Here is a 19,402-nt window from a genome sequence, read left to right as displayed (position 1 = left end):
CAACACCAAGTCAAGGGTTAAGATCCCCTTACCAGTCATCTTTAAAAAAAAAAAAAAAAGGCCTTTGGTAAAGATAACAACAAAAGCTAACATCTATTGACTTGGTAGTTATCAGGCACTTTTCAAAGCACTTTAGGTATACTGACTCTCAGTCCTGACAATAACCTAAGGAAGTAGATATTACCCACATTAATAAGGAAAGAAAGGCGCAGAATGGTTAAATAACTTGCATAAGATCACATGAAAAGTGGAAGAAGCAGGGAAATTAAGCCTGGTGGTCTGATTCTAGAGCCCCAGTGCTTACCAATTACGTCCCCAGGGCTTTTTGGCTTTCTACTCTTTTAAGAAAAGGTCCATGTGGGCCGGCCCGGTGGCGCACTGCTACAGTGCGCCGCGTGCAAGCGCGGCGGCGCTCCCGCCAAGGGTTCGGATCCCACATACAGACCGGCCGCTCACTGGCTGAGCGAGGTGCGGGCGGGACACCGAGGGTTGCGATCCCGTTGCCAGTCCCGATCCAGTACGGGCGCGACACTGAGGGTTGCGATCCGTTGCCGGTCACGAAAAAAGACAAAAAGGAAAAAAAAAGAAAAGGTCCATGATAATTACCATCATCTACTACAAGGTATAAACTTTAAAACAGAAGTTCTCACATCTAATTCTCTCAATGACCTATCAGGAACCACCACAATTGCAAGTGAAGAAACTGCCTAGCTCAGAAGGCTCCTGGCCAGGGAGGCAAAGAACCCAACAGTAGCACCTGCCAGGAACCAGGTCTGCGTGGCTGCACAGCCCCCATTCTTTCGTGGATCCACACTTCCCCCTTCCCGCCCCATCCACTGCCCAACACAAGACTTTGCACACATCAATGCCAAAAAAGTACAGACTGAAAAGACGGGACAGACTGCCTGAAGTCAGGCCCTGAGGACAGTAATCTCAGAGAGAGCATGACCAGGGACTACCGGAGGAACCTATGAAACCTGCACCGATTTAGAAGTGGCGAGAGAACCTAGCACCAATTCCGCATCAGTCACAAGAGGGAAGACCTAGGAGAGAACTACTCCCAGACAACAGCTGAGGAGAAAAATACTAACAGCCTGCCTGCTAGGAACCAGAAACCAGGTGAAGTGGTGGCTGGTGGATTATGTGGTAGTGGTGGCAGTTGTAGCGGTGGGGGTGGGGGATTCATTTCGGATAGCAAGAGAAAAAAATCTATTTTCTAGCCACAGGCATACAGAAGGTGTTATTAAACATCTGCTGAGTGAATGAAGGTGTCGGAGAAAACAGTATCCAGTATCTTTACTGCCTGGGGTTAATGTGAGTTGGAAAACTATCAAGTTCTCATTTCTTCATACAGAGAAATCAGCTCACAAAAGCTGGAAATGACTAATAACATTTAAGGGTGTACAAGTTTGGGGCACATAATTGCAAAGCACCTCCAGGAGAGCCGGGGGCTACATCCCGCAGGACCCAGCCAACCCCCAGCCCGTCCCACCTGTTTTCTTGCCCATGCCTGAGGCCAACTCAGCTCTCCGTGGCCTCGGGCAAGTCACTCCACCTCTCCCAGCCTCAGTTTCCCGTTTGTGAACTGGGCAGACAGAGCACACGTGAAGAGTAAACAAGACAGTGTGTGTAGAAAGCGCTCCTAAAACTTCAGACGCCGCAGAGCGAGGCGAGTGTGCAGAGGCAGCTTGCAGAGGCGGACGGGAGCGGGATTCGGGTTTGAGTCTCAGCTTCGGCAGTGTCTCAACAAGTCACTTGCCCCGTAAACTTTAGTTGTCTTAACTCTGAGATGGGTGGCTATGAGGAAGCGCAGACACCACCGGGGAGCGGGGCCCAAAGGCCTGTCTTCAGCGGGAGGGGCCGCGCCACCAAGACCCCAGGGACACGGGGCCCCAGTGGACAGTCCCTCCCCTCCCCCAACAAGCTGGGCACCCCGTCCCCACCGCAGCGCCACCGGCCTCCCCCGACCCACGGGAGCCAAGGCGCTTCCAACCAGTGGGCGGGCGGGTGGCCAGGCCCGCGGTGGCGGCGACGGTGGCGACGACCCGGCCAATGAGGAGCGCGGCTGCGACAGGGGGCGGGAGCAAACGGCCCTCCGTCTCACGCCCCGGCCGCTCCCTCCTCCGCCCCGAGCCCCGCTAGGCCGCGGACCCTGAACCCTGAAGGGAGAAAAGGGCGCTCACCTTCCCTTCGCCGCCGCCCAGCGCTTCCGGATGAGCTCGTCCAAGGAGATGTCCGCCATCTTGCGCCGCCGAAAGAGTCGAGAGCCGCTTAGACTGGCCTTAGCCGCGAGCCCGCCCCTTCACACCCGACGGAGCGACAAGCAACTTCCGGCGCTCCGCCGACCAACTCTCGCGACAGTTCAAACCACGCAAGGACCGGAAAGGGCGGGGACGCTCCCCATGAGTCTTCACGGTACCGGCTGCTTATCTGCATACGGCGAGTTGGGAGTACTAGTGATCCTTTATTTTCCCGGGAACAAATCAAATAAAAAGCGACGTAACAAATTAATTACTGAAGAACAAAAACTTCAGAGGGACGGGTCTGTTAATTTAATAGTCTATTGTGATACTCACCGTATGGGTAATGAGAATAGGATACCTTACCTAGGAAGTAAGCACAGACACATTTTATGCCTTAAACTTATGAGTAAGGAAAATAACGATTCGGGGTGACGCCCGAATCCTCACTGCTAATGTGAGACGAATTTTTGAGCGGGTAAAAGTTGCCCCCAGCGGTGACCCGCCTACTTTGCGGGATGCCCAGGAGCTGCGACTTGCCCGGTTCCTTTAGACTTAAAAAGCAGATTGTTTAAAGGTTTTATTCCCGGCTTCGTGTTCCATTACTTTAAAAGTAGAAACGATACTGGGCCAAGCAAGCGAGTCCCTAAGGCGAGTTCTTCGTCCCTGTTTCTTTCCCTGTAGTCTCGGCCACAGGAAATTCCCAACAATACGTTATTCCCGGCTTCGTGTTCCATTAGTTTAAAAGTAAAAACGATACTGGGTCAAGCAAGCGAGTCCCTAAAGCGAGTTCTTCGTCCCTGTTTCTTTCCCTGTAGTCTCGGCCACAGGAAATTCCCAACAATACTGATTGTTATGGCTCACAAAACTGGCCGTTTTCACACGGTTCATTCTGAAATTGCGCGACCTCAGCCAGTTCCCTGAAACCGTTCCCTGTATAACCACTGAATGGTGGGTGAGGCGGTGTGCCGCGCCGGCCCCACGAGGTAGGTGCTCGCTCGTGGCATGGGGGTGAGAGCTGTGGGGCCGCCTAGCGGCAGGAGCTTCCCAAGCAAATCGCCTCACTTCTCTGTGTCTCTGTCTTCCGGATCTGTAAAATGGGGCAAATGACAGACGGGTCGTTGGGAGGGTTGGATGCGTGGAGTGGCTTTCTCAGTGATGTCACCCCAGCCTCCAGCACTGAGCCAAATATAAGGGGGGGGGGGGTGTTCAACACATACAGGTACTTGTCGAATCAGTCACTAAAAAATACATTTAGAACGGGTGGAGTTACCATCACACCACAATAAAAAATCTGGCATCAGGAGCTCCGTGGAGAAACTGGGTAAGAGCTAGGAAAGCCAGAAAGGTCTGGGGTTGCACAGCAGACAGCAGATGGGAGTCCAGGTCCCCCCTGCGCACCTGTGACTGGGTCCTAGCCCACCCCCAGCCCCTGCGTGGCTTCCTCGTTGCAAGACTGGACCATGTACCCCTCCTTTCCTCGTCCCAGGGGAACACGACAGGGATGAGGAAAGGAGGGCCGGGGGACTCGGCCTCCGTTCTGGTGCCAGCTGGACAATGTAGGACAGATGGGGAGGAAAGTGGGAAGGGGCCAGAGGACCACAAGAGTTAAGGCCCTGTCGCACCTTAACATGAAAAAAGTTCAATGTTAAAAGGTCACTACTGTGGGTTGAATGTGCGCCCCCCCCAAAAAAAAACCCCAAAACTCACTGAAACTCGATCCCCGTGGTAACAGTGTTAAGAGGGTGGAACTCCAATTATGAAACTTGCAAGGTGGGGCCTTTAAGTGGTGATTGGATCAAGGGGACTGTGCCTTCGTGGGTGGATTGATGCATTCATGGAGTAATGGGTTGATGGTTTAACGAGGGTCCTGGGTGTGGTTCTGATGGCTTTATATGGAGAGCAGTGAGGTCAGCTCTCTTGCTCAGCCCATTCTCCCCATGTGATAGATACCGTGTGTCACCACGGGACCCTTTAGAGTTCCCACCCGAAGGCCCTCACCAGATATACCCCCTGGACTGTGGACTTCCCAGCCTCCTAAACTGTAAGAAATAAATTTCATTTCTTTATAAATCACCCAGTTCCAGGTATTGTTATAAGCAACAGGAAATGGACTAATGTAGTCGCTGAAGTGTTTTAGGTTTTTTTTGACGGCTGACTAGTCTGGAGATCCAAACCCTTGACCATGGTGTTATAATACTGCGCTCTAACCAGCTGAGCCAACCAGCCAGCCCGTAAATGATTTTGTAAGCCAGCACAATTGGGTCATAAACTGAGATCTGATTCTGGGATGGCCCCTCCCCGCCAGGGGCATTTCAGAGCTTTGGCTGTCCCTACAACAGGGAGCGAGGGCATGTGGAGGTGGAGACCGGTGAGGGGGCATCTGGGGTGCAAAGCAGCCCAAGTCCCTGGACATTCCCAGAGGGGAGAGCCCGTTACATAGCTCTGAGCCCAGGCAGAGATGCATTTCTTGCATGCACACACAAGACTTTTTGCCCAATGTGAACAAGTGTGGAATTTCCAGCAATGCAGCTGCGCTATAGCTGAAGGAATTCAGTCCCGCTTTGTTTGGAAATTCAGCAAGAGTTCTGCCCCGCCTGGAAAAACTGTGCCCCTGGTGGCGGAGCCCGGGAGTCTTGCGGCATTGGGGCTGTAACAGTCCCCAAGTCTGTCCCATGTATTCAGGGGAACTTGGGCTGAGCCTTTTTACATGCTGAAATACGTTTTCTTTTCTTTCTTGCTCTTTTAGAATTTATTTAGAGCTTTGTGTGGATTTTTTAAATTCTGCATGTATAGGTGATACTGCCTGTGAATTCACGAGAGTAAAGGACCTGCTACAATCATTATTTTTAGAGTGTCGGGTCTGAGAGGGTGGAGAATCGTGACCTAGTTCACACACTCATTTTATGGATGAGGAAACTGAGACCAGGAGAGGGTAGGGATCAGGTCCAAATCACTCCGTTCTTCCCAGCTCCAGGAGACAGCCTCTTGTGGGCTTAGGCAGGTCTGCATTCAAATCCTGACCCTCTGGCCTGTTTTCTCGCCCTCGGACAGAGACAGGAATGAGGATGAGACCAAATGTCTGTAGAGTGCTCGGCACAGTCGCCGGCACACAGCGTGCAAAGAGCCAGTAGGGCCCGGAATTCCCAGGCCCGGTCCTTTCCCTCCACTGAGGAGTCCCGGCCCTGCCCGAGTGAGGCCAGGTTGTGTGCCAGCAGCAGAATAGAAAGTCTGAGGTGAGAAAAAAGGAGCTCCCCTAGCCCAAGGACTGCCTCAGGCCTTCTGTCCTGTGAGCTTCCCCCACCCTTTCTTCCCTGCTCCACTCCAGCCACACTGGCCATCATTACGTTCCTGGGGCCACCCAGCAAATTCCTGCCCCAGGATGCTTGCACTTGCTGGTCACTCCCTCTGGAGCACCAGTCCAGCCCTGCCTCTCTCTCCAGCCTCATCTCCACTGCCCCTTCCAGCAACCTGCCTTCTTTGTTCTGTTCCTGGAAGCTTATTCCATAAGCTTGTCCCAACCACAGGGCCTTTGCACCTGCCATTCTCACCACCTTGAACACCTACCCCAGCAGCACCAGCTTCTTCTCTTCACCTCCCCACACAAATGCCATCTCCTCAGAGGTGCTGCCCAGCTGAACAGCCCTTACTCCCACTATGTCTCCTCACCTGTCACTTGTCGAATCTTTCCCACCAGAACCCCCACCAACGGGGCAGTGAAGGGAGGGGACATGTGGGAGGCACGTGTCATTGAGGGAAGCCAGCAGCCACATGAGTGGACTCAGGTAAAGTGGGGAATTGTTTTTCCTGTGTATACTTTTCTGCACTTTGCAAATTTTCTACAGCACAAATGTACATCAGAAATGAACGCCATGGGCCAGCCCGTGGCTCACTTGGGAGAGTGCGGTGCTGATAACACCAAGGCCACAGGTTCGGATCCCTATATAAGGATGGCCGGTTGCTCACTTGGGAGAGCCTGGTGCTGACAACACCAAGTCAAGGGTTAAGATCCCCTTACTGGTGATCTTTCAAGTTTAAAAAATTTAAAGTTTTTAAATTAAAAAAAAAAAAAAAATGAACACCAGGCCTCGTGCAGCCTTTTCCCACCTCCCCCACCCTGGGGTGACGTCACAGAGCCTCAAGGAGCTGCAGAAGGGTTGATATTAGCAAAGTTTTACTTCAATTTTTTTCCTGCTCATAAATGACTCTGAAAAAGCCAATATGCTAGAGGCTAACACAGTTGTTGTCTAAAGGCAACGTCAAAGCCACCGAATATGTCTCTCAGACAAGAGGCACTGCTTGAAATCTCCCCCAACACTGGGCAAGAGGAGGGGTAAGTTTGGGACAGAGGAATAAACATGGTGGCTGTAGTTCTGCCCCCACGGCTGGTGGCCCCAGAACCCCAAGGGGGTCCATCGGGCTGCCAGGATGACAGCTTGAGACTCCCAAGGCTGTGCATATGTCTGGATGTGTTAGGGTTTCAGGAAGGCCCATGTGCCAGTCCAAGGGGCCCTTGGCCAACACCCTCTTACTGGGCCTGCCTGGGGCCTGGGCTGGGGGGTAGCCTCTCACCCTGAGCAGCCCCCCTCCAAGAGGACTTTTTGGTATTTCCTGTCACCTGTAGCGTCAGGTGCTAAGGCCCAGCCTCAGCTCTGAGGCAGGCAGCAGGGGCAGCGGGCAAGGGTCCCAGGACGGTGGCTGAGGTGGTCCCTGGCACCTGCAGCTCAACTGTGGTTCACTGCCCAGAGAGGCTGGTGGAACACAGTGCTGGCAGCCCTGGGCCTGTAGTGTGTGTGGAGGTCATGAGGACGGGTGGAGCGGCACCTCGGTGAGAACTGGTGAGTGCCAGACAGGAACCTATCTGAAGGCGGCCAGCCGTGGCCCACCTGAAACAGATCCTGCTCCCAAAATGGACCCTCAGGGGCCAGCTCAGCTCAGCTGGGTGACCATCAGGGCACGGGCAGGCCAGGCCGAACCCGGGGCTCCAGCGTGAGATGTGGGCAGATGGGGGGAGATGGCAGGGTAAGTGTGGACAGGGCGAGGTGAGTACGCGGGGCGGGTGGGTGCGCGTGCGGCCAGCCCGGCCATCAGAAGGCGAAGCAGCGCTCCTTGGGGTGGCCCACGCGGTCCAGGTTGGGCAGGCAGGCGTACTGGATCATGGGCGGGGGTCCGCACATCAGCACCAGCGGCTCCTCCTCCGGGGGCGGGAGATGGTCCCGGATCATCTCCTCGTTCACGAAGCCCTGGCTGTAGTCCCAGGCTGTGGGGTGAGACACCAGGTGAGCCAAAGTGTGGCCCGGTGACCAACTGCCCGTCCATGGCAAGTGTGCGTCACAGTCCATGTTTCTGTACAAACCTCATTCCTGACTCCACTCATTTTGTGGCCCTGCCCTTTTTTTCTTTCACTCCCACTTCTCATTTGTACCACTCTGACTCACCACAGGAGTCTTTGTGAGCCTCCTAAAATTCCTTCTGGAACAAGGCATGGCATAGATAGATAGATAACATTTTTATAGCTGGGCAATGGATCTGAAAACACTTTGTAAAACACTGCGTGGGGGCTGCCAGTCAGCTCAGTGGGCTAGAGTGTGGTGCTGACAACACCAAGGTCCGGGTTAAGATCCCCTTACCGGTCATCTTTTTTCGTATAACTTCGTATAATGTATGCTATACGAAGTTATTACGTTCCCCAGGTCTCCAGTGAGACTGATACCCAATTTTCCACAAAAAGACCTATTCATTCATGCTGATTTTTCCACTTAGCTATTCATACTTCCTAAGTTCCTCTTCCCAATAAACTACTTGCATCCAATGTGTTAGCCTATGGGATAAGCTGTTATATTAAAAAAGCCAGATGCCTAGTAGTATAAATAGTATGCTACTACCTTATGTGTAACATGGGGGACAGAGATTGCCAGTTAATTAAAGTGTGGTGCTGGTTATTTGCTAGTTTACAAAATGTGTTTATGAGATGTGAAGACACGTCTCAATATTATAAGGATTATTTTTGGCTAGTGTATTTTTCTTTACATGTGTACTGAAGGTGGCTTTGTGGGGGATGTAAGTCAGCTGCGCTTGTCACGTGTTCTAGCTGCTGTCCCCTGCTCCTTCACTAGCTCCACAGTACAGCCGCCCTGACCTGTGACCATTTTCTTTCTCAGTCAACATCTAGAACTTCCGTGTATACCTAATGCTACAGCAGTACTTCAACTAGTTTTGAATTGTGGGTCAGGGTTGTAATCAACGTAAGAGAAAAACGCTAGGACACCGCCCAGCCATTGACCCCACTGGCCGCTGACTGCTTACGGTTGAGAAAACTGCCCCTAGGAGGTGGTCTCGGCGTGCCACATGCCACCACCAGGGGTCAGCACTGGCCCCTCCCCCTGCTGGTCACTGGAGGCTCCAGTTCTCATTGTGGCTAAACGCTCCCTCACCAACGAGCCTCCCCGACCACACTACAGAGACGGCAGTCAGAGGGAGCCAACCCACCTCTCATTTCCCCCCTTCTGACTAGACAAGAGAAATGTTCCTTTCTTTATTAAAAGAAAAACAGCAGCTCTGACTCCCAGAGCCAGGGTCCACTCCTGCCTCCCCAGCCCAGCTCCACTCGGTCTCCCGCTATCACACTAACCAGCTGCCACCATGCTCTCTAACTTACAGATAAGCCTGTTCCCCATTTGTCCTCTGCGCCCCCACTAGAACATCTGCTCCTGGAGCCAGGTGGGCTTCATGAACACACAGAGCAGAGGGTCTCACCAGGAGGGGACCTGCCTCACTCAGAGGGGCTGGCCCAGGAAAGCTAATCCAGCCAGAGGCCTTGGGACACAGCAATCAAGTCCATGAATCCACCCAGGCCTGGGTCTCAGCCTGGAAGGCCCAGAACCCAAACTGATCAAGCCAGGAGGGTAGCCCCTCCCTCAGGGGTTGCCCAGATGGCCCAGCTCAAGAGACAGGTGCAAGCCTCCAGAGCCTATGCGCTCATTTCTGGGGGAAGCACAGGGTGGTGTGGACAGAGCCTCCCTGTCAGCAGAGGGTGTGTGTCTCCCACTGTGCGGGAGTCCTGGGGGGACTGGAGGGCCATGGGAAGAGCCAGAGGCAACGGAAGGGCAGGATGCCAGGATGCGAATGCGGATCACAAGCTGGCACCCGCGTGGGTACTTCAAAGATGTCCAGTTTCCAACATCTACAAATTTCCCATGAAAATGCAGGTCCCCAGCTTCTCTTGAAAAGTGTATGCGCTCATTTCTGGGGGAAGCACAGGGTGGTGTGGACAGTTTCCAACATCTACAAATTTCCCATGAAAATGCAGGTCCCCAGCTTCTCTTGAAAAGTGGCACAGCCCTGGCTACAGAGGGCTGTATTCCTAGACAGGGGGACTGCCCCCTCTGGATGGGGCAGAGGCGTCCAACCTACCACAGTCCCCACCGTGCTCTATAGCCTCCCAACCCTGAAACCAAACACCACCGGAATTATCCAGCTGCTGCTTTTCTTACAGCAGGGAAAAAATTATGATATTTCTTTTACCAACATCTCTACCTAGAATAGGAAAAGTAAGGATAGTTTAATTCCCAGAGGGCAAGCTCATTTCAGGTTTGGGGGGCAGTCCTCATCCTCTGCCTCCACCATGTGGTCTTGACTCTTCCACAGCTCACATGTGACCTTAGCAAACAACTGAACCACCCGGACAGGTACAATGAGAGTAACCATAACGTTGGCCCAGTCTGCTCTCCACGGCTGATGATGGGGGAGAAAATGGGTGTAAAGTATCCTATGGGGTATAACCTGCAAAGCAGAAGCAACTGCCCCCACCCCCAGCACTGTCCCTGGAGATCCGCCCAGAGGGAGCCCCAGCCCAAGGCGAGAACACCAGGCCTTCTTCGTCCAGGGGGTGGTGCAGTGGGCGGGGAAGGACTCTGGCTCTGGAGGTGGACGACCCGAGTTCCAGCCCCAGCTCTGGTGCTTTTTAGCTGTGTGACTCTGGGCACTTGCTCTGAGCCCTTGTTCCCCATCTGTGAGATGGGGGTCACACCACCTCTCTCACAGGCCACAGTGAACACCGGACGAGATCGTGCGAGCAGGAGGCTCAGCACTGCGAAGGGCCTGGCACAGGTGAGCCCCTGGCGGCGCCCCCACCCCTCCCGGGGCTTCGCTCTCACCTTCAGGAGCCCTGTCCACTGTGAACCAGAGCTTGAAGCGGGCGGAATGCTCGTTCCGCAGTTCCTCCAGCTCGGGACGAAGCAGGATGTCCTTCTCAGTCTGTGGGGGATAGGGCCAAGTGGTCAGGAGGGACGGGTCGCAGGGACTGCCCCTGCAGACATGCAACAGACATGTGCCCACACCGCGGGTCATGGCGCCCACCCGCGGGCCACACACTTGGCCGAGTTTCTGGGAAAGTCATCAGGCCCAGCACACCCGAGTCCTGAAAACATGCTCACCCCTTTCTGGTCAACAGGCCTAGAGAGCCGACCCAAGCTGCTGACGAAGACATGTGTTACCAACGGGGACTGCACAGTCGTAATGTGGGGAAGCGTGCACAATGTAACGAGGAGGGAAAGACTGGAAAAGAAGACTAAAGAAGACAGAGCTCCCTACAGAGACAGAGGAAGACGACGGGAAGGAAATGTGCTAAAACGTTCCCGAGCCCACCCCTGAGGGAGGTTCTAGTACACAGACAATGAGTGCTCCCCATTTAAAGGGGGAGGCTTCGCCACCCTCATGCCTCGGGCAAGGCATCCCAGGCTGTACCTCCATGACTCAGGAGGCACATGCACACCCCACGTCACACCTGCCCCTCGCCCAGCCTGGCCTTGCCATCCCTGCCTGGCCAGCTCCACATGGACCTGTGGAACTCAGTCCAGCATCATCCTCTCCAGGAAGCCTTCCCAGACCCCAGAGGGTATCAGGGATCTCCTCTGGGAGTCCCCGTCTGACCTGGCCTCCTCCCCATTCCTGACCACAGGCTGTTGGCCATGTGTTTGCAGGCCACTCAGAGACATGGGGGCCCCTTGAGCCAGTGGGCAGTGTCACTGACCTTGTGGGACTCAGAAACCAGGGCCAAAGATCACTGCCACCAGAAAGGGTCACCTGGCAACAGACCACTACTGGAGGCCCCAGGCAGGGTGAAGGGCGGGGTGGATCCTCCCCAGCAAGGCGGCCACAGGAGATGCAACTTCTCTGCTCCCATGGCTGTGAGCAGCGCCCACCCACCACGTGACCAAAGGCGCTTGAATACACTCAGCAAGACGAACCACCATGGGACTAACTGCAATAGGGACGGAGAGCGGGAAGGGGACCAATGTTTGAGTACCCACTGCATGGTGGGCACTGTGCTGATAAGGGGGGAGCGAAACAGCCCACACTGTTGTGATTCGTCCTCACAAGGGCCCCACAAGTCCAGCTCCTCAATGTTCTCCTCTGGGAAATGGGCTACAGGTGGGGGGCACACCCCTCTGCATGTCCCAGGGAAGGAGGATTTGGATCAGCTTTTCTGATTTCTAAGGGGGGCAGTGCTTAGGGCCCCTCCTGTCCTAATGGGGTGAGGACAGGGCTTAGGCTGGACAAGCTGAAAGTAAAACATACAGAAAATATGGAAGAATCTGAACCCTTCAGAGTTAATGACTGTTTGGATTTTAGTGTTGTACCTTTTAGACTTTCTTCTTTCTATTAACTACATATAATTTTCTTTTTTTTTTTTTAATTAAAAATGGGATCAGACCGTGCATGCCACCCTGTCACCTGCTTTTCTTGGGTAAAAACACACCACAGCCTGTCCACGTGTCAGTGGCCCCTGTGCACCAATGCCCTTTGACCAGCTGCCCAACTTGCACCGGGTGGAGGGACCACCTGTTCCCTGCAGAAGGACCCCTGGATTGTTCGAACAACCTCCTTTACAAACAACATCTCTTTGAGCATCCTCACGGCCCTACCAATTCGTTAGGATAAGTTTGACCAAGTGTGGTTTCAGGGTGGAAAACTCCACACCATTAAGGCGCTCGATACACGCAGCCAATCTGCTTCCCGGAGAGGTCCCTCCAACTCCGAGCCCAGCAGCGGGCCCCACGGTGGCCCTCTTCCCACACCTCGGCCTGCACTGGTTTAATTTTTGGTTTAATCTGTTTAATTTTTGCCAGTCAGATGGATAGAAAAGTAAATCTCATGTTTTAACTTTCATAATAAAAGACAGACCTGTGTTCAGTTCCTCCTCGTATCTCTTTCTAAGCGCTCGGTCGTGCATGTGTACTTTGTCTTCCAAACTGTTCTGCATCGTTTTGTCATATGAAAGCGGGGGTAAATCCCCCTGGGAATTTCAGCTTTACTTTGAGACTATCAGGCCTCCCTGTCCCAGAACAATATACGTGTCCCTGCGCATGTACGTCTCCCTTGTTGCCCTTCTAGGCTGACGCGGGCCGCGGAGCCCTGAGCTTCCCCCACTCCAGGACCCGGCCTCAGCGCTCCCCTCCCCGTGCTCACTGCTGCTCATTCAGGAAGAACCCATGTCTCTGCAGTGTAAGTCGTCCTGTCCAAACCTACGTGTGTCTCACAACCATCCCGTGACGCGGCTGCCAACGTTACCAGTCCTGACAGATGAGGAAATGCAGGGGTGGGAGCTCAGGGGGCTGCCATCCAAGGGCAGGCCCCCCCAACTCAAATCTGAGCACTGAGGTCACCAAGAAAGAAAGGAGAGACAGACAATGAATCAACTGGAGCGGTTCTTAGAGTGTGGCCTGGGGCACCCCAGAGTCGGACCCTTCAGGGGGTCCATGAGGTCAAAACAACTTTCACATAATACTACGAATTCTTTGCACTTTTCACTCTTGCTCTCTCACGAGTGTGCAGTGGAACTTTCCAGAGGCTCCAGGACTTGCAATATCACACAGAAACATGGGAATCCAGCTGCTTCTGTTCAGCCAGCATCACAAAAGTTTGCAGAATTGTTACACAAAATGATGTTTTCTGAATATAACTATTTTTCACAAAAATATGCCCTGGTTCAAGTCCTGGCTTCAACAATTCCTGTGAGAAATATACAGTCAAGCCCTCTCTGATCCTGTGTCCAGAGCTAAAGGATGAAGTGACCCCAAGCCCTGGCTAAAGGCTAATAGGTACAAAAATGCCCCATACAGCTAAGAAATGGTCTCATAGCCTCCAACTCTACCCAGGCACCCAGAACCCTCTACCCCAGCACACCCTAACCCAGCACCCAGCACCCGGCACACCCTAACCCAGCACCCGGCACATCCTCACCTAGCACCGAGCACACCCTTACCCAGCACCGCCAAGTCTAACTGCTGTCCTCTCATCCTCCAATCGGCCAGCTCGAATTTTCTGGCTCTTTCTCCCTACCCTTGAGCCTGATCAAGGCCACCTTGGTTTGCCTTGGGCAGTTTTCTGCAGCTGTGCGGGGGTCCAAGGACCCATGTCCAGGGTCCTCAGCCAAGGCCCTCCCTTCCTCCTCTGGGCTCGGTTTCCTCACAGGCGGGCAGTGTGGAATTGGGCCATATGGACCCACGGGACAAGCTGACCTGAACTACATTGGAGGCACAGGGGGTCTAGGCATGGGCCCCCCACTGTCGGGGTGGGGGAGGGGATGGTCTTACCTTGGTCTCCCTGCAAAGGGGTGTCACTTTATAAAACCCACATATGCAGTCATAACATGCTGAGCCTAGAAAGGCCTTGCCCCAATCTTACTCCATCACCTCATTCTGCACATGAGGGAAGGAAGCCCAGAGAGGGCAAGGGACTCATCCAAGGCCACACAACAGGCCAAGGCAGGCAGGCACTGTGCTCGGGGATGAAGATATAAATCAGGAGTCAGAGGGACCTGAGCTCAATCCCGACACTCTCTAACTCAGGGAGCTTGTACAGATGTCTGCTCCCAGCACCTCATTTGTAAAGTGGGCCCCTCCATCTGCAGGCTGGCCTGAGCCCAGGCCAACGTTCTTCCCACTCCACTGCCAGGTTCCAAACTCTGCTCGTGGTGAAGGGTGTTCTGAGGTTTGGAGGAAGCACCCAGAGTGGGCAATCTCAGGGTGGGGGTGCTCCAGGTGCCACCCCACCCCCAAGCAGCCCTACTTGGTCAGCCACTCTGAGCTCTGGACTGCAAATCCTGATCCACCTGCTGCCGCAAAGGCTGCCTGCCCAGAGTGGGCAATCTCAGGGTGGGGGTGCTCCAGGTGCCACCCCACCCCCAAGCAGCCCTACTTAGTCAGCCACTCTGAGCTCTGGACTGCAAATCCTGATCCACCTGCTGCCGCAAAGGCTGCCTGTGCATAGACCCTCAGAGCATCCCTTCCACGCTGCTTGTTTGCAGCATCTCAGCAGAGCCGTGTGGACCCCTAAACGTGCCTGGCTGGGCCCTGAGTCCCCTCTCAGGGGAAGCATAGTTTGCATATCTTGGGACACCCACTCACCTGGTTGGCAAAGAGCAGGTGGCACACAGTGTGGTCATCGGGGTCTTTCATGATGGCGCGGATCACCTGCAACATTGGGGTGATGCCTGCAAAAGAGCCGGGACCCCCCCCCCACGCACTGAGTGAGCGCCTGCTGGGTACACACAGGATGGTACCAGGTGTCTGAGGGCGGAGAAGTGCTAGGGCAATGGGCCTGGGCCCCTGACCTCAGGCAGCTCACGAGCGCTCAGAACCTATGCCTCAATCCACACCTTGACCCTGACCTGCAGACCTCAACCCACAACATGCGCCGCGTAGGGATTCAGTGAGGGGCTCTGGGCCCCACCTACCTGTCCCTCCAGCGATCATGCCAACAGACTTCACTGTCTTAATGATGGGGTTGGATTTCTTGTCGGGACGGATGGCAAACTTCCCTGGGGAGAAAGAAGAGGTGAGGCCTGGTCCTCAAACACGCTGTGCAGGGGGTCGGACAGGATGGAGAACCTGCCCCTACTTCAAGGGTCTGACATAGGGGCAGCTGCCACACAATCCCAGCCTGTTAGGGTGAGGGAGAGGACGGGAAGGTGGGGATCCAGGACCCAACTCAAATGTCCTCTCTGCAGGGAGCAGAGCGGAGTCAGGTAGACCAGAGGACTCCAGCTCAGTCCTTTTTTGTGCTTGTTTCAGATGCTGAGTAAGCCATACAAAGATGGTCTGTGGGCTGCAGCTGACTCCCAAGAGCAGCCAGTCTGCAGCCCATGTGCTGGCCAGCTCATCCCAATGAGACAGCTGCCCAACCGGAGTCACCTACCCAGGCAGGGCAGTCAGGCCCTGTACCTGGCGCTCCCAAGAGCAGCCAGTCTGCAGCCCATGTGCTGGCCAGCTCATCCCGATGAGACAGCTGCCCAACCGGAGTCACCTACCCAGGCAGGGCAGTCAGGCCCTGTACCTGGCATCCCCAGGCTCTTAGATTCTCCAAGCCTGTTCAGTAACCAGGAGATTCCAACCCAAATCACCTTTGCCCTGGTAGACCAGCAGCCCATTTGGGCCCCGGAACTCAATGGTATCTCCAATCTGCATGCCTTCCAGGTACTGAGACATCTTTCCTCCAGCGGGAAACTTGGGATGGGTGTCCTTGAAGTAAACCTGCAAGACACACTAGCAGCCCTCAGTCCCCTGCCCCAGTGTCTCCAGGGCAAGCTCTTGCCCACGGTGGGAAGCCAGCGCCTCCTCTGGGGTTCTTCTGAGGCCAGCGTGTGGCCTTCCCTGTGGTGCCCCATCTACCCATCAAAACTACCTATCCCGTGTCCCATCCTCTCAGGAGTCTGCCCCCCACCTAACATGCCCTGGGAAAGCCGAGCATCAGCCTGGTATACAAGGCTACCCAACCGGAGAGCTCAATGTGTGAACATTCCAGCAAGAGCCCTCTGTGTGGGCCCTGCCTTTTCTTGTCAGCGCAGTAAAGGCTTGGGAAGTCAGCTCAGCCACACCCTCCCGGGGGATATTCCATTCTTTCCATTTTGTGCTCTCATAAAAACATCACTCTTGGAACAACTCCCGTCCCTGTACCCTTTGGGATCGCTGCCTTGGGAAAGAGCCGTGCTATGATCCGACCGCTCACACACAGACAGGGAGACAGCGGAGGAGCAGCTCACCCTGCCCAGGGCTGGGAAGGCGGGGGGTGGGGGTAAAGTGGGGGCAGTGTGTGCAAAGGGCCTCAAGGGAGGGAAGAGAGTTCGGTGTAGGGCACGGAGGCCCCCACGCCCAGCCCCCAGTTCCCTGGGCTTTTCCAGAAGGAGAGCAGGGAAGGGGCCCTGCCATTGCTCCTTAGGAGTGTGAGCGTGTGCACCAGCAGGGCGGCCTTCCTGGCTCCTGTTCAGTAGATGACCTGTCCTTGTTTCAGGATCCTCAGCCAGAACCCCAGCCCTGCCCTCTGCCGCCACCCCCTCGAGGTCATAGTCCAGACACCTCACCTTGATGACCAGGTCCACGAAGCCCTTGTCATCATCGCTGGAGACGGGTGTGTAAGGCCGAATGACCAGGTTTCCGTCGATTCGAGCCGAGAGGTAGATGTGCTGGCCTGCAAGACAGGGAGGGGTCACTCTGGGCCAGGGACTATCCCTGCAGGCAACCACTGGGTCTTGTCAGCCCAGTGCCCTGTGTGCACTCCCCCAGCATGCAAAGCCTGGCCTGGTCTCAGCTCCCACTGCCCCCTCCACCCCCGGAGATTCCCATTTTCCCACCTCCACGCCTTTGCCCCTGCTGCTGCCACTGCCAGCGACCCCGAGGGCTCTTCTACGTTCATTCTGACACACTCACCCTCGAAGGCCCAGGGCGGCTGTCACCTCCTCCCTGAAGCCTTCCCTGCTCTCCCTATTGGAAACGCTAAGCTCCCGCCTGCCTGACCCAGTGCCCCAGCTGCCTGCTGGGCTCAGTGTGGGCTGGGTCCGGGCAGGACTCACCAATAGGGAGGCCCAGGATGTGCTGGGGCGATGGCAGGGCGAAGCGGAAGCGCCGGGTGTCATGGCTGATGATCTGCAAAGAGTCCCAAAGCTGCTGGACCGACGGCACCCAGGGCAGAGGGGACACTGGCCCTCAGAGTCCCCCACCCTTGCTCCTCCCCAGCACCCCTGAGTGTCCTTAAAAGAAGCAATACTGATGCCACATGTGGACACACACATCTGCACACAGTGACCTGCCCGGGGCCACATAACAAGGAGGTCAGAATGGGGAATGAACCCAGGGTCCCAAGGAGAGGATGTCAGGTGGTCTAGAAAAATCCAGGAGGGGGTGGGAATCCGCCTCTGCCATCTGCTTGAGCAGTGGCCCCGTCATTGCAGCATATGAGCAGAGACAATCCCAGGAAGGACGGCAGCCAGCCTCTCTGCCCCAGCAGCCCAGGCCTCAAAGCTGCCTCCTCTAGAAGCCTTTGCACTTAGGGGAAGAGGAGCCCCAAGGCCTGCCTCCTGGGAGGAGACTCCAGGATTATCCACTGGTTCTGAGGATCAAGGTCAGACACCCACATGCCAGACAATTTTTGAAGAAAGAACAGAAATGAAGGAAAGACACTGATAATTATTGCACTGGGCAACCTCTAGCAGGGCAGCCTTGGAAGAGCCCAGCAACAAATACCAAAAAGCAGGCCCACCTGCTGACCCCGCAGAGCCACCACTAGGCTACGGTGGCAAGGAGGGGGGACAAAGATTTAACTCAAAGATGTTTACCACATGCTCAATCAAGGGGGGCTGGAGGGTCCTTTGTGTCATATACCTATGATGAAATATTAGACGGTCAAAAAAAAAGCAGCTTTGGGTTAAACATGAAAAGGTATCCACATTGCATGGCTGGGTAAAAAAAAATCATGTGATCAACAAAAGAGGGCCGACCCCATGGCTCACTTGGGAGAGTGCGGTGCTTGGGAGTGCAGCGGTGCTCCCGCCGCGGGTTCAGATCCTATATAAGGATGGCTGGTGCGCTCACTGGCTGAGCGCGGTGCCGACGACACCAAGCCAAGGGTTGCGATCCCCTTACCGGTCACCAAAGACAAAAAAAGAAAGAAACTAAGTGTGCATACACCTATACCCCTGCACATAACATGCATATAAATGTGATGCCCAGAAAAGGTCTGGTGGGTACATGCCAACCGTGACCTGGGCCCTCTGCACAGGACTCTGGGAAGTGGTAATGGGGTGGGGGCGGGGAACAAAGGGAATGGAATGCTCATATTTCACAAACAGAATTTTTATAGTGAGTGTATATAAATTATACATTACTTCTGGAATTAAAAAACAACAAAGAAGGGCTGGCTGGTTAGCTCACTTGGTTAGGCAACACCAAGGTCTAGGGTTCAATCCTTGTATCAGCCAGCTACCTAAAAAACCACCAAGGAAAAAATGTTAATAAATATGTTTCAGGGCCAGCCCGGTGGCGCACTGGAGAGTGCGCCGCTTGGGAGTGCGGCGCTCCCGCCGAGGGTTCGGAAAAAAAACCACCAAGGAAAAAATGTTAATAAATATGTTTCAGGGCCAGCCCGGTGGCGCACTGGAGAGTGCGCCACTTGGGAGTGCGGCGCTCCCGCCGAGGGTTCGGATCCCATGTGGAGACCGGTTCCCGCTCACTGGCTGAGCGCGGTGCGGGTGCAACACCGAGGGTTGCGATCCCGTTGCCGGTCCCCAGTATGGGCGCGACACCGAGGGTTGCGATCCCATTACCAGTCAGTGAAAAAGACAAAAAGGAAAAGAAATAAAATAAAATAAATAAATAAATATGTTTCAAACATTACAGTTTCATTTTGGCAAACGAAAAAGTGTGTGCGTGCCCACATATGTATAAAACATATCGGGCCGGCCTGGTGGCGCACTGCTTTAGTGCGCCGTTTGGGAAGCGCGGTGGCACTCCTGCCGAGGGTACGGATCCCACATACAGACCGGCCGCTCACTGGCTGAGCGAGGGGCGGGAGCAACACCGAGGGATAAAATGGGCTGACAATACAATCTCCTTCAGTGGGGGACCACGCCCTCAGCACACAGTAGGTGCCCGAAAAATGCTGGGATGTGCTGAGGCTGCGGCAGCAGTGCCCCCAGCACTCACCTCCTTGTCGATGAGCCGCAGCGGGTACTTGATTTCCGGGCTCTCCAGGGTGATGGCCGGTGAGGAGCGCTGGAACAGCTTCATGAGCAGGCTGTAGAGGAACCAGACCGGGGAGAGCACCACGTGGCCCAACTGAAAAGACAGGACGGGCCCATGAGGTGGGGCCCCTGACGCCTCTCCCCC

At 54.7% G+C, this 19,402-nt stretch overlaps 2 protein-coding genes across 4 annotated transcripts in view; both read right to left on the bottom strand.

Moving 5' to 3' along the window:
* Window positions 1-2,295, bottom strand: part of POLDIP3 (polymerase (DNA-directed), delta interacting protein 3) — a 28,421-nt gene extending 26,126 nt beyond the window's left edge. For 2 of the 3 annotated variants that reach the window (XM_008587520.1, XM_008587522.1), the window contains exon 1: window positions 2,184-2,294. In XM_008587520.1, coding sequence (XP_008585742.1) covers window positions 2,184-2,242 — 59 coding nt within the window. In that variant the 5' untranslated portion in view covers window positions 2,243-2,294. Of the gene's footprint in view, window positions 1-2,183 lie in introns of all 3 variants that reach the window. The other variant, XM_008587523.1, reaches the window with a different exon arrangement.
* A 4,102-nt stretch (window positions 2,296-6,397) lies between these two features.
* LOC103603043 (NADH-cytochrome b5 reductase 3) lies at window positions 6,398-19,351 on the bottom strand. Its single transcript, XM_008587519.1, has 8 exons — window positions 19,220-19,351; window positions 17,092-17,164; window positions 16,603-16,709; window positions 15,646-15,775; window positions 14,980-15,063; window positions 14,651-14,736; window positions 10,397-10,496; window positions 6,398-7,500 (listed from the first exon to the last, which is right to left on the bottom strand). The coding sequence occupies exons 1-8, from the start codon at window positions 19,301-19,303 to the stop codon at window positions 7,328-7,330; spliced, it is 837 nt and encodes a 278-aa protein (XP_008585741.1). The 5' UTR covers window positions 19,304-19,351; the 3' UTR covers window positions 6,398-7,327.
* Between the last annotated feature and the right edge of the window lie 51 nt (window positions 19,352-19,402).

The sequence above is a fragment of the Galeopterus variegatus genome, unplaced genomic scaffold (assembly GCF_000696425.1).
Source record: "Galeopterus variegatus unplaced genomic scaffold, G_variegatus-3.0.2 Scaffold4410, whole genome shotgun sequence".
Lineage (NCBI taxonomy): Eukaryota > Metazoa > Chordata > Mammalia > Dermoptera > Cynocephalidae > Galeopterus > Galeopterus variegatus.
The sequence above is the reverse complement of the archived record's forward strand: the minus strand, read 5'-3'. Positions and strand labels throughout refer to the sequence as shown.